This window comes from Nelumbo lutea, chromosome 6 (assembly GCF_056320005.1).
Source record: "Nelumbo lutea isolate HS-2025 chromosome 6, American lotus-T2T, whole genome shotgun sequence".
Taxonomy (NCBI): Eukaryota; Viridiplantae; Streptophyta; class Magnoliopsida; order Proteales; family Nelumbonaceae; genus Nelumbo; species Nelumbo lutea.
Genome location: NC_142689.1, coordinates 49,691,577 through 49,706,914, shown reverse-complemented (window position 1 = coordinate 49,706,914; position 15,338 = coordinate 49,691,577). Strand labels below are relative to the sequence as shown.

At 39.0% G+C, this 15,338-nt stretch overlaps 1 protein-coding gene across 10 annotated transcripts in view; it reads left to right on the top strand.

Annotated features, from left to right (window-relative positions):
- LOC148848848 (ubiquitin C-terminal hydrolase 12-like) overlaps nt 1-15,338 on the top strand; it is a 51,373-nt gene that overhangs the window by 14,806 nt on the left and 21,229 nt on the right. For all 10 annotated transcript variants that reach the window (XR_016100579.1, XR_016100578.1, XR_016100577.1 and 7 more), the window contains exons 15-16: nt 74-193; nt 14,697-14,819. Coding sequence is in view for 6 of the 10 variants with exons in the window: in XM_088949014.1 (XP_088805140.1) it covers nt 74-193; nt 14,697-14,819 (243 nt within the window). In the remaining 4 variants the exon portion in view is untranslated. The remainder of the gene's footprint in view (nt 1-73; nt 194-14,696; nt 14,820-15,338) is intronic.

Genomic DNA, 15,338 nt, shown 5'->3' with positions numbered 1-15,338 from the left:
TCCAAGCTTGTCTTTCTTTGTTATTAGCTATCATTGAACACTCTATGCTAAAGCATTTGATTATTACCTCTAGGTTGCTCGAAATGAGGATCTTGTAGAACAGATTGGAAGGGATATATATTTTGATCTAGTGGATCATGACAAAGTTCGCAGCTTCCGTATTCAGAAGCAGATGCCTTTCAACATTTTCAAGGTACTTGCTTAATGTTTCATTTGCATCTGATTTCAGAAAGTTTAATTTGTAGGTATTTTGTCAATCAAGAAATTAATTGTTTCCATTGATCTGTTATTGATAAAAAACGTTTCCATTGATAGTGGTTCACTAAATATCAAATTATCCTTCATTATCTTTTGTATGAGGGATGTGGGCAATGGAGTGGGTTTGTAAACTGAGGATGGTCCCTTAAGGGATAGTTTATTTATTTATTTGATAAATGAGTGCAATTTTATTAACCATAGAAAGAGTGTATTGTGTACAATCAGCTTAAGAGGGGGCACGAGATGTTACCTCCCCCTGGAACTTAGCATTAAGCAAATAAACACACACTAGCCTGAATTACAATTATAAGGTAGCCCAAAACAGGTCAACCCTTGATACCCCTTGTTTTGCAAAAGAATCAGCGGTTGCATTTTCAGATCTGCTAATCCACTGAAACCTAACTGCCATATTTCTTGTATGCCAGTTAACATTCTTCAAAAGATCCCTGTAACCCCACAAAACTATTTCTGGATTTGTTAGCCAGCCCACTACCACCTTGCTGTCTTTATCTCTTAGAATCCCTCCTTTGCCCGAGGACCCTGGATTTCCTTGACTGCTTCCTTCAAAATTCAATTTTACTTGTAGTTTTTTCTTTGTGGAGGCAATGGATGCCACTACTATGCAATTTCTCCTTAAATCGTCAAAAGAGAAATCCACAAACAAGTTTGAAGTTTTTAGCCAAGAGGTTGCCCTTGTAATTATAAACTCCTCTACTTCAGCAAGGCTTCTTTCCTTTTCTTGAAAAATTCTAGCATTCCCCTCCTCTCATAAAGTCCACAAGCTAGCTGCTCTAATGCACTTCCACATTAGCTTCCCTCTCTATCAATTTCCCAAAGGTTGATGGAACAAAAGACAGACAAGTTCCACCTGCAGCCAAATAATAATGAAACCCAGTTCCAAATATTGGCAACAAAAGAGCAAGATATTAGCAAATGGTGACATTCCTCACTCTTCACTTTACACAATGCACCAATTTGGGGACAAGCACATATAAGGTTTTATCTTTTGCAAGTTTTCCATACCCAACAGAACACAACTATTTTTAGAGGAATTGGCCTTGACCAGATTTCTTTAATCGGAAAGATTGGAGACTGGAGAGGAGAGGATAGAGTAGAGAGAGGCACAAGTGAAGGAGCCATCGGGTCATTGTGCTTGTGTTTAAGGGATGATGAATTTGCTTGTGTTTCAGAGCTCTTGTTCCTTTTAGGGATGAGTATTAGTAACATTCATTGTGCTTTGCTTTCCATTATTAATTTGGATGGAAATATTAAACATTTTGTCATTTATTTATGTTATGGTAAGTGATTTAAAAGGCACGCCTCAAGTGCACCTAGGCATACAGGTGAGGTGCATTTTAGGGTAGGTGCCTCGCACAGGTCCTAGGTGCAGCACTTTCAAAAGGCATACAAGGGGCGTGGCACAAAGGCGACTCGTAGAATCGGGAATGTAATATGTTTTGCATCACATTAGCTACTTGAAATAATGCAATTGAGGAAAAAAGAGACTATGGGCTTTATATGCTTGAAAATGTTTTATATGTTTGATTTTTTTTTTTAAATTTTCATTTGAATATGCTTCACTTGTTATGCTAATGTATTTTACTTTTATATAATAAGTTTTTTAAGCCATTAATTTTAAAATTAAGTTTATATTTCTTATTATAACTATGTTTAATATTTTTGATTTTTTTGCATTTCTTTTGAATTTTTTTTGGCATTTTTTGATTTTTCTGACACTTTTTTGATTTTTAGCATTTTTTTTAATATTTTTTTTTCACCTTGCGCCTTGGGTGCAAATTGGCCCTTGTTCCTTGCACTTTTAAAACACTGGTTATGGTTTGAAAATTCCTAGCATGGGAGAATAGATTCTATGTTCAACTGTCACTTGGGTTTTTTTTTTTTTTTTCCGTCAGACTTTATTCATTTAATGGACTTCTGTCATCAATGACTGCATTGCACCATTTTTTGTTATATTGCTATAATACTCCTTTCATGTTCTTTCTGTCATATGATCTGACTTGCATGTTTTCTTACAAAGACCTTGTTACATCTTGGAAGGTCCTAGGAACTGCATTGGAAGAGTTCCTCCCAACCACCAAGAAGGGCTTGAACTTATGTCATGAACATTAAATTATTGTTGTATAACAAGAATCTGGCTGAAATTATGGGATCGGTGCTTCAGAGTTAAGCTGTTTAACTGTTGGGTTTTTGGCTTGACATAAGTTGATTTTATAAATATACTAGTAGTACATTAATAAACGTCATTGGGTTGCTATGTAATTTTATTTCTGTTTATTTCTGCTTATCCAGTTCTTAATTAATGTAATACTTTGTTAGAAGAGGTAACACCTCGTGCCTCTTCATGGGTTCCCTGCATTGCCTTATATTCTGATTTAATAAATTATTTTTATTCATAAAAAAATTAATAAACATCATTGCCAAGAGTTCCACCCCATCCCTTGTGGTAGATGGTTCTTGAGTTTACATGTCAAATGCAATTATTGGATAATTAGAATAGTTGCACTGATGCAGATTTGTGCCAAATTCTCTCTTTTTCTCTAGAGGTAACACCTCGTGCCTCTTCATGGGTTTCCTGTATTGCCTTATATTCTGATTTAATAAATTATTTTTATTCATAAAAAAAAATTAATAAACATCATTGCCAAGAGTTCCACCCCATTTCTTGTGGTAGATGGTTTTTGAGTTTGCATGTCAAATGCAATTATTGGATAGTTAGAATAATTGCACTGATGCAGATTTGTGCCAAATTCTCTCTTTTCTCTATTTTTCTAAATAAAACCTCTTGGTTTTCGAGGGGTGCGGCATAAAGGCGGCTCATTGAATCAGGAAAGTAATATGTTTTACATTACATTAGTTACTTGAAGTAATGCAATTGAGTGAAAAAAGAGATTAGAGGTTTTACATGCTTGAAAATGTTTTATATGGTTGATTTTATTTTTAAATTCTCATTTGAATATGCTTTACATCTTATGTTTATGCATTTTAATTTTAGATAATAGGTTTTTTAAAACATTTATTTTAAAATTTAAGTTTATATTTTTTATTAATATTATGTTTTTTTTTTTTGATTTTTTTGAATTTTCTGACATTTTTTATTTTTTTAGCATTTTTTTTGTATTTTTTGTGCCTTGCTTCAAAAAGGCGCTCGCCTCGCCTTGCGCCTTGTGCCTCAGGTGCAAATTGACCCCTGCGCCTTTTTTGAGCCTTGCACTTTTAAAACACTGGGATTTGCCAACTTGTTGCTATTGTATTGATTTGAGAGTGAGGAAAGGAAGGGGGAATGTGGAACCCTTGATCTTAGCCTTGGCCATAGGAGAAATCCAAAGTTGTACTCTGTTTCTGATCCAAATTTCCAGTGACACCAAACTTCGTTTCTGTATATGTTGCCAGTTGGTCCTAGGATGTGTCAAAGATGGGTCTGCTACTCAGAGTTACCGTATTAGCATTTACTTCTAACAGCCTGAGGTATGGGTGAAACTTCCAATGAACTACAGTTAAGCAAGTGTAAGTGCCTCTATGTCTGTGTTGAAAGTACTGTTTAGCATTGAGAATCAAAACTTGAGATTTGTCTTTATGATTAATTTTTAATGATTAGATTCCTTTACAAGGATTGGGACGATATTATTAGGATCTATTAGTATATATTAAAACAAAGATGGCATCTCCCTTATCTCCTTACCCAATTGTGGCTTCTCCTTGTTCCTTCGAATACCATTCGTTACACTCTCAACTTGCCACTACAGCACCCCTGTTTTCCTAAAATCTCTCTCACTCTCACGTTTCCAATCACCTAAATCATCTCCTCTCTTAAAAATTTTCCTAAACCATCTCCCTACCTAATTTCTATTTATCTCCATCTCTATGTCTATCCACCTTGCAAAATACATGCACTTAATTTCTCATCAATGTATTAAAATATTAACGTTTATGTTAAAACTTTTTTGGAAGAAAGTTTAAGTTTGAGTTAAAATTTAAATATTGAAATAAGATGAGTAAAACATATCTAAAATAATAATAAGGGAAAAATATATAATGCAATAAGACAACTAATAAAAGTAAGGTAAAAAATCAATAATTGATTAAAAATCTTATCATAATTATAAAAAATACAATTTCAAAATTAAATACAGTCAATTAATTAATTAGAATTGATAATTTATTACTTAATTAATTATGGTTAATTAATTAACGTTAAAAAATTACTTTTAATATAAGTAATTATAGTTAATTAATTACTAAACTTTCTGAAAAAGTACTTTAGTTTTAAATTACCATTTTTAATGAATTATTTAAATTATAACTATTGTTATTTTTATTTCTGTAAGATAATTTTACAGCGATTAAAATAATAGTAATTATAATTAAATTATTATTGATAACTACTTATTTTCAAATTCTCATTTGAATACGCTTTACATGTTATGTTTATGTATTTTTAATAGGTATTTTAAAACTTTTTTTTTAAATGTAGTTTATATTTTTTATTAGTATCATGTTTAATATTTTTTGTATTTTTGCGTCTTTCTTCAAAAAGGCATGTGCCTCAGGCGCAAATTGGCCCTTGCACCTTTTTTGTGCCTTGAGCTTTTAAAACACCAGCACTAACCTGCATACACACATTCTGGCCAGTCTAGAAATCATAACCCCTCTTGTATGGTCCTTATCTTAAACAATAAAACTCAATTATTTAATTGAGTGAATTATGTTGTATGAGAATCCTATTCCATCTTTATAAAAACGGCATGTGTGTGTGTTTGCCGGGGGGTGCTTAAACTGGATATTGTAAGTTGTTCTCGACCAGGTAAACAAGTTTCTCCATCATGATTCTGTTCACGTTCCTCGATATTGCTTGTTACAATGTTTGGAATTTCTTTGACTATGAATAATAAAGGGAGAAATAGGGAAGATGCTAAATTGGAGAGACCACATGACAAATTTCTATTTGTTAATCATAACCTAATGGTCCTCTGGCATTTATATCACATGCTGTTTACATGTAGGGACCACATCTTGACCCTGATCCTTAATTAGTTGCTATAATTTATTTATAAGAATGAGAGGTAAATAAGAAGATTTGTTTAAATGTGGTGTGTTGGCTGCATGCCCACAAATATGATATTTCTAATATGATATCAACTAACAATAGTGCCTTTATTTGGGCACCCAATACAGAAGAAGTTAAAGACAAAAATCCCTTAGAATACATTGTATTCAACACTCCCCTTCAAGCTAAGCATAGATATCTATCATGCCTAGCTTTCTTAAATTACTATCAAACTTTTGTTTGTGGTCTCCCTTCATGAGACAATCATCAAGTTGGTCTCCTGATCTCACAAAGGGTAGCAAATCTTTCAATTGGCTATCTTCTCTTTGATGAAATGTCTATTTACTTCAATATGCTTTGCATGACCATTTTTACAAGATTACGAGCAATGTTTATAGCTGCTTGATTTTCATTGTAAAGTCTCATTGGAGTATCTATTTGAATTCCCATATCTGTCAATAAGGTCTTTAACCAAAGCAACTCATATAGCCACCTCATTAGCCATTGCCTTGCACTCTGCCTCTGCACTAGCATGAGCAACAAGTGACTGCTTCTTGCTTCTCCAGGAAACCACATTGCCTCATGGTAAAGTACAATAGCTGGATCTAGATCTCCTGTCATCAACAGATCTTGCCAATTTGCATTTGTATAATCTTCAACCTTCAGATTTCTATGTTGGAATATAACATCCCTTTACCAAGATATTTCTTCAAACATGCAATAATTTTGTTGACAACTTGCATGTTAGAGGTCCTTGGCTGATGCTTATATTGGCTTACTAGACCAACTGCATGGGATATGTCAGGTCTAGTCAAGTAAAGGAAAAGGAGCCGACCAACTAATCTTTGATAAACCCCTATCAAGGAGAATATCTCCAATAGTAGCACTCAACTTGTAATTAAGACCAATTGGGGTTTTAGTAGGCTTGCACCTTAATTTCTCAACTCATGGAGTAACTCCAGATTATAGTTTCTTTGGGAAATGAAAATTCCTTTCTTTGATCTTGCAGCTTCATTCCCAAGAAAACATTTAAGATCTCACCTAGATCCTTAATTTCAAATTCAGAAGCAAGGATCACTAATATCCATTTTTTTGATCCTTAATTTCAACTCCGATCCCAATAGAAATAATATCATCAACATGCAGGATAAACATAGAGACACGTCCATTGACTCAAAATAGCCCTTTTAAATCAATCAAACCAGACCCTAGGAGACTATTTGTGTCCATATAGAGCCTTCCGTAGATGACAAATTTTCCCTTCACTGTTAGTGAGGTATATAAACTGCTTCTTGTAGGTCCTCATTGAGGAAGACATTCTTTACATCTATTTGACATAGAGGCCAAGAGTAGTGGGCAGATAGAGACGTAATCACCTTGATAGAATGTCTTAACCATAGGGGCAAATATCTCCTGTTAGTCTATGCCATAAGTTTGGGTATACCCCTTCGCCACCAAACAATCATTATATCTATCAATTGAACTATAAACCTTATGTTTAACAGTGTATACCCATCTGCACCCAATAGGAATCTTGTCCTTGGGAACGTAAACAATCTCCCAAGCTTGGTTGTTTATGAGAGCCTCCGTCTCCTGGTTTATAGCCTCCTAACACTAAGGTAAATGCATTGCATCCACAACAAAACGAGTAGTGGAAATTGAATAAATAACGAAAATATAGACATAATAGGAGGGTGAGAGAGCATTGTAGGAAATAATAATGGGGTAATTGGTTTTGTATTTCCGCTTTCCTTTTCGGATGGCATAGAAAGAACAAGATTATATTTTGAGACATTAGGTTCAATAGTAGATGCGTTTAGATTGTGTTGGACACTCAACATGAAGGGTCACCTTCTTACTGTGCCTGATAAAAAACTACTACCAAGTAGGAGAAGTAGATGGACAGGTAGAAATTGGAGCAGGAACAAAGAAGCAGATGGGAGTCTGGTATTCACTAATACTCTCCCCTTGAAGAGAAGGATGCGATGGTTGGAAGAAAGGCAAGAACTCAAGGAAGGTAACATCCTTAGATACATATCTCGTTTCAAAATGAGGTTTCTCATTCTAGAATGTGGACTGAAACATCTTTTATCCCTTATGAACATTAGAATAACCAAGGAAGATACACTTAATGGACTTAGATCAAACTTATGTCTAGAAGGATTAATATCATGAACAAAGTGACGAATACAATCAAAGACCTTGAGGGGTAAATTAAAGATTCATCAGGGAAAAGGAGTTAGTGAGGAGATTGAAGATTTGATGTTCTTGATGGAAGTCATTTATAAGATACATTGCAGTCTCAACATCTCTCGATAAATGAGTGGGAATATGCATCTGGAATAATAGTCCTTGTGCCACCTCAACCACGTCTGTTCTTCCATTTAGCAACCCCATTGTGTTGAGGGGTATGGAGCACATGATCTTTGATGAATAATTCCCTTCTCGTCAAGAAACACATAAATGTTTTTCAAAATACTCTTGAGCATTGCCAGATCTAATGATTTTAACTCTTTTCTCAAATTGTGTCTGCCCCATATTCTGAAAATTGTATCTCATCCCAACTCTTTATCAAATACAACCACATATGCCAAAAAAAGTCATCAATGATAATCAAGAAATGCTTATATTCACCCATGCAGGGAATAGCATATGGGCCCCAAACATCAGTATGTAGTATCAAAGAAAATGCAACATTACTTCTGTTACTCATGGAATATGTGGTTGTATATTGCTTTGACAAATTATAGACTTCACATTGAAAATTCAAGTTTGACACAATTAAACAATTTTGGAAACAAAAGTTTCATGGAACCAAAAGACATAGGGCACGACGACAATGCCATAATTCTAAAAGACCCAAAATTTCATTAGGATGGGACTCAATCTGGCACAACAATCCTTGTTCAGATGTGTGATAAAAAGGATAGACTCCATCAGCCTCATGTCCACTTCCAATCATCCTCCTTGTGTTCAGGTCCCTAGAAGACACAACGAGTAGGAAGGGTCATAGAACAATTATGGGATTTTGTAAAGGAACAAATAGATAATAGGTTTTTATGTAACTGAGGTACATCAAGGATAGAGTTCAAGGTGAGGTTATTGGTAAGTGTGGCTTCACCTAGACCGGAAATTGGAGTTTGAGATCCATTAGCTACCGTAATTTTACTCTTCCTTGGAGGCTATATGAGGTGAAGGAAGAAGACATACTAGTCATGTGGACACTTAGCCCTAGGGTCTACAATCCAAGAGTTGTTAGAGGAGAAACAAGCAAGTGCAGTACCTGTCTTATCACTAGAATGACTGGTATGTTGGGATGAGGAAAAGAGAATTCACTTGGTCAATTGGGACCAAGTATGTTCCCAAAGGAAAAAGGAGGTTTGGGGAATAGAAATATGAAATTATTTAATGAAGCCCTCCTAGGTAAATGGATCTGGACTCCATTATCCCTTGTTGAGTAGAGGTCTGATAGAGGGGACTGGTAGCAACTAAATATGACACTGGTAGAGGGGACTAGGTAATCAGTTCTAATGTCACTTCCTTAGGGTTCTCTCTTTGGAAGAAGATCATGGACATTTAACAAACTTTGGATCTTTAGGCTTCAACTTCACTTCCTTGCCTGTAATAAATCCCAACTTACCTCTTCCTGTGATGGTAAGTTAAGTTGATTGAGACCACTCCAGAAAGTTTTTCCCATTGAGTTTCACTATTGTTATCATGCTATTGGAGGTCTCCACATTTCCAAGAAGTGCATTGGAATTACTCGACACATCCTTGTCAAAACACGATTGAAAGCAACAAATTAAAATTGGCTAGTGGCAGAATAGGAGAGAAAAATCTCCCCAAAATTTTCTAGGGTTTAGAAAAATATGAGGCATCTTCCCATTAATCTAGAAACTTAAAATGAGCCAAGTGAACTAGGTTTCTGTTATGGGCCCGAGAATAGGATCTCGTCACGGGTTAGTCCACGGGGAGAACCTCAAGTTTCCCCTTGCCCCTCCCTTTTCGCGTAGACCCTATTGTGGCGACCTAAAGGGGGTGATTTGTTCAAGAGATCACCTTAACTCTCCCTTACTTTCTTTCTTGATTGAATTGGATGCCTTATTCCATAATCACAACTCCTTAAATAGGAGATTACAAGAGGTAGAAGAGTCTTCCTTGTAGGAAGACTCCTTGTTGAATTCGACTGCTTACAGATAAGACTCCTAACTTAAGAAAGATAAGACTCCCTAAGATAAATCAGACTCCTAATCTTTTACTAATCCTTATTGGAATAGATAAGGTAAGAAACAAATAAGATAAGATAAGATAGATAAGATGAACTGTGACTAGCTAGATAATCTGATGAGGACATCTCATCACTGCTGCTGCCGGCGGTGGTACTTCTTCCCAACGAACGCGTCCACAACATTATGCCTCTCCTGGGCGATGAGCTTGTCCTCAAGCTCGAGATTTGGATATGTGTCTTGGAGATTAGTCAAGGGGATCCAGGTGGCCTCGACCGATGGTAAGTTATCCCATTCCACCAGGACTTCGAGAACATCCCGATTGACTCTGGATCGAACAAGAGCTCGAGGTTGGGGAATGGGTCTGCCGTCCTTCAAGGGTGGTAGTGGGGGTACTTGGTCAGGAGGAGTGCCCGTAAATGGCTTGAGCAGGGATACATGGACAATATCATGGAGTTTGCTGTGCTCTGGCAATTCTAGCTGATATGCAATTGTGCCAATCCGCCACAAAACCTTGAAGGGTCCATAAAATTTAGGAGCTAATTTAGGGGGAGCCCTGTGTCTCAAGGAGCGTTGCCGATAGGGCTGGAGCTTCAACCACACAAACTGTCCTGGTTCAAGTGTTAATTCTCGATGGTGCTGGTCATAGGCATTCTTCATGCGTTATTGTGCTTGTTGCAAGCGGAGAGACACTTCAGCTAGGAGGGCGTCGCGTTCTTGTAGGGAACGATCAATCTCATCCAACCGCATCGAACCGGGCTCATAGGATAACAAGCGAGGAGGGTCTCAGCCATAGACGGCCCAGAAGGGTGTCATGCCAAGGGAAGAATGATAGGCCGTGTTATAACAATATTCAGCCCAGGGAAGCCAATCAACCCATCGGCGTGGTTGGTCTCCTAGAAAACAACGGAGATACATCTCGATCGTACGGTTCACTACCTTTGTTTGACCATCTGTCTGAGGGTGGTAGGCGGAGGAAAAAGCTAGGGTCATACCATGCAACCGAAACAGTTCCTTCCAGAAGGCGATACTGAAAACTGGGTCCTTGTCGCTGACGATGGATTCCGGTAGCCCATGTAAGCGGAAAATATGCGTAAAGAAAACGTGGGCAACTGAATACGGATGGGACAGGGGGATGAAATGGGCATACTTAGAAAAGCGATCCACCACCACAAATAGAATAGATTTCCCGCCAACCTTGGGTAGACCCTTAATGAAATCCATAGAGATATCAACCCAGATTTGTGTTGGAAGTGAAAGGGGTTGGAGAAGGCCCGTTGGGTGCAGGTTTTCCCATTTGTGCTGTTGGCACGTGGAGTAGTTCTAGATGAAGTTCCGAATAGAAGTCTTCATGCCTGGCCAATGGGAATCGGCTCGGACGCGATGCAATGTCTTCTAAATGCCTTCATGGGTGGAGTTATATATATTGGAGATGATGGAGGGAATTAAAGAAGAGTCGGCTGGGAGGTATATCCGTCCTTTGTATAGCACCAGCTCGTCGTGAACAGACAAATTCGAGTCAGTCTTTCCGGATTATATTTTCTATACAAGGTCCCTCCATTCTGGTGATTGGGGCAACGTGCTCCTAATGCCTTCTAACAGTCCGTAGATGATGCACGTGTTCTATCCATGATTTATTGTAGACGAGGATGTCGTCAAAGAACACTAAGACGAATCTGCGAAGGTGGGACTGAAATACCTCGTTCATCAGAGATTGGAATGTGGATGGGGCGTTGGTGAGACCGAACGACATAACTAGAAATTCAAAGTGACCATGATGTGTTCGGAAGGCTGTTTTCTCCACATCCTCGGGGGCCATCTGGACCTGAAAATATCCCGATCTGAGGTCCAGTTTCGAGAAGTACTGGGCTCCATGGAGTTCATCCAACAGCTCGGCCACCACGGGGATAGGGAATTTATCCTTGACGGTTCTGTTATTGAGCTCTCTGTAGTCCACACAAAATCTCCAAGTATCGTCTCGCTTTGGCACCAATAGAACCGTCGAGGAGAAGGGGGAGGTCTTAAGACGGATGATTCCTTGTTTCATCATGTCCGTACACTACTTCTCTATCTTGTCCTTCTGCACATGTGGGTAGCGATACGACCGGACGATGGCCGACTCTGAACCCGTTATTAGAGGGATCCGATGGTCGCAAGCTTGGGCGGGTGGAAGTTCCTTGGGTTCTTGGAATATATCTGAGAAGTCGGTGAGGAGTCTTTCCATATCTGCTGTGTGCATAGTTTCGCCTTGAAGTGTATGTACCTGTGGTTTTTTTGCCTTTACTTTGGTTCGCTGCCAAGTAACTTGTTTTCCATTCAGGTGGAATGACATTGTTAGGGCGCTGAAATCCCATAGGATAGGGCCTAGGGTGATCAACCATTTAACTCCAAGTACTATATCAAATTCATCCAAGGGTAGCACAAATAAATCAACAGAGAAGGGTTTGGATTCAACCTATATTTGGATGTTCTTACAGATTCCGGGACAGTGAACCCTCTCTCCGTTTGTGATGGCTACCTGCAGTTGTGGTCTGATTTCCATGGGTAGTTTCAGCTGAAGGGCAGCTTGCTCACTTACAAAATTGTGTGTGCTTCTCGAATCTACGAGGATTCGTACCGGTTTCCCTGCCACCTGCGCCCACAATTGCATAGTTTGAGAGGTCTTTATCCTGGTGATTGCGTGGAGGGAGATCTCGAGTTCTAATGCTGCGGGTTCATCCTCGTCTTCCTCCTGTTCGTCCACCAGAAGGCAGAATAGCCTCTTACATCTGTGCCCCGCCGAATATAGCTCATCGCAGTTGAAGCATTGCCCCTTTGCTTGGCGATCTGCCATCTCGGCTCTGGATAAACGTTTGATGGGGGCTGCCGTCATGCTGCTTCCTGTGCTTGATGCTGACATGGGAACGATACCTGTGTGAAGCTTTTGTTCTCTACTGGTTTCCGAAGAAGGGGCCACCCCGGTTGACTTCGGGGGTGTCCATGATGTCATCGGTCGACCCATACTGAAGGTCCCGCGGCTGAGCTGTAGCTTACGTTCGAAGGCGCGAGCAAGGTTCATGGCGGTGACCAGGTTGGGAGGATGTTGCATCTCCACATCCACCCTCTGGGGTTCAGCTAATCCGGCGGTGAACATGTCCACCTGCTGATCCGGTCGTACCGAGGTTGCTCTGGCAAGGAGGGTCTGATATTGGCGTTGGTATTCAGCCACAGTGCCTGTCTGCTTGAGGTTGATCAATTCACCTAGCGGGTTGCTCGTCAATGGGGGCCCGAACCTGAGGAGGCAGTAGGACTTAAATTGGCCCCTGCTGAGCTCGGGTTCCTCTTGCTCCACTCGGTAGAACTAGAGTTGTGCTTCTTCCGTTAGATGGAATGCAGCCAGACTGACCTTATCTCTGTCTTCCGTACGCTGATTGCGAAAGAATTGTTCACAACAGTATAGCCATCCCAGCGGATCTCCGCCATCGATGTACGAGGGGAACTCCATCCTACTGTACTTGGGGACAACAACGGCTGCCGGGGCGACGATCTGTTGTTCGCTGGACGATTCCGCCAATTTTGGTCGGCGGCTGTTGGTGGTTGCAGTTCCTTCGGGGCTCTTCTCCTTGTTAGAGAAATATGACTCCAGCAAGCGTCGTAGCTCTCGGACATCGTCCTTGACTTCACGTATCTCTGCATTGTTCTCCACGAGCCGATGCTCCAATTCGTGGACCCTGGACGTCAGCTGCTCCAGATCGCCCATGACGTTTGGCTCTGATACCAAAATGTTATGGGCCCGGGAATAGGATCTCGTCACGGGTCGGTCCACGGGGAGAACCTCTAGTTTCCCCTTGCCCCTCCCTTTTCGTGCAGACCCTATCTGGCGACCTAAAGGGGGTGTTTTGTTCAAGAGATCACCCTAACTCTCCCTTACTTTCTTTCTTGACTGAATTGGATGCCTTATTCCATATTTGCAGCTCCTTAAATAGGAGATTACAAGAGGTAGAGTCCTCCTTGTAGGAAGACACCTTGCTGAATTCGACTGCTTACAGATAAGACTCCTAACTTAAGAAAGATAGGACTCCCTAAGATAAATCAGACTCCTACTAATCTTCTACTAATCCTTATTGGAATAGATAAGTTAAGAAACAGATAAGATAAGATAAGATAGATAAGATGAACTGTGACTAGCTAGATAATCTGATGAGGACACCTCATCACTGCTGCTGCTGGCGGTGGTACTTCTTCCCAACGAACGCGTCCACAACAGTTTAATGCTGACAAATTCCTTCAATATTATTGAGAAAGGCCCAACGTTGAATCTAGATTTTTAACCGATTTTTGCTGGGCAAACCACAGTATCTTATGGAAGCTTCAAATGACTACAAGAGTCATACAAAAATGTTTCTAAAATCAGTGGTCTGACGCCAGCTGGTCTCTCTTGTAGACGGAGTTAGTAAAAAATGTCTACCCATGACCAAGAGGTGCTCAGATACCAAGTTGTGATACCTAGGAGCTCTGATACCAAGAAGAAGATTTGTTTGATTGTGGTGTATTGGCTACTATTCACACCCACAGATAATATTTCTAATCTGAGAACAAATTACAATAGTGCCCTTATTTGGTGGCCCGACTACAAATGAGTTTAAAGACAAAAAAACCGTTATGATGCTATTTATTCTGAACATATTTGATACTTGTGCACTCTAGCATCTGAGGGCAGTTACTTTGTGCAAAAGAAATGCCAAAGTTTAGGACCGTATCCAGTCTCTCTCTCCCAAGACCCCATATAGCAGGTGCCTGGGACCAACATTGAGTAATGGCCTTCTTTTAGGCATTGTAGCAACAAAATTATCTGGCAACGCTTCTATATGTATTGTTAATTATGCTTTTGCATCACAGATTTCTGTTGCAAAGAGTTGATCTGTGAACATTAATTTGAGGAGCCATATATCTTTTAGTCACTACTTTTGTCTGTTCATATGAGTACCACTAGTCTGATCATTTTCATTCTTGTTAACGTTATTTATATCATCATCTTTGACTATTATTTAATGTGTTAATATGAAGCTAATTCTGTTAAAGAAGATATAGAAAAAAGCTTATTCTGTTAGAGTTGTGGTCTTTCCTTAATGATTTGGTGGTTGTCAACCTAATATAACTGTCAACAGGAGGAGGTTGCAAAAGAGTTTGGTATACCAGTGCAGTTCCAGCGTTTTTGGCTTTGGGCAAAACGTCAAAACCATACTTATCGCCCCAATCGGCCATTGACACATCAAGAAGAAGCACAATCTGTGAGTACTTTCTGCTGTTATCTCTTGTCTATGTATGATATTCTACTCTTATGTTCTATGAGTTATTATGAATCAGAAACAAATATGACCTAAAGTAACATTTTTTTTGCTTTTTTTGCTTAGTTTATTTTTTTATGGACCCCAAATTTTTTATTTTCAGATCTTATTGTTCTTGTTTGATATATGTAATTGAAACTTTAACAGGTTCCTATATGGAATGTGTGAGCTTTTTATTTCTTTTTTGAGTTGGGGAGGATGGAGATTGAGAGGGTTTCCTGATGAGATAGAATGTAGAAATAGGTATTTAGTATATTCTCCTCTGGTTCCTTTTATCGCAATGTGAGAGGGATAGTTATGATTCTTCTGGATTTTCATTTTCTTAGCTGTGGAAAGTTCCCCTTTTTCCTCTAAATTAGCAATTGTCATTGCAAGTCATAGGCAAACTCCTTACTAATCTTTGTAACCCAGGAAGAATATTCAAATTAATCTGTACTATGTAATGCCTTTGTGTATTGCATG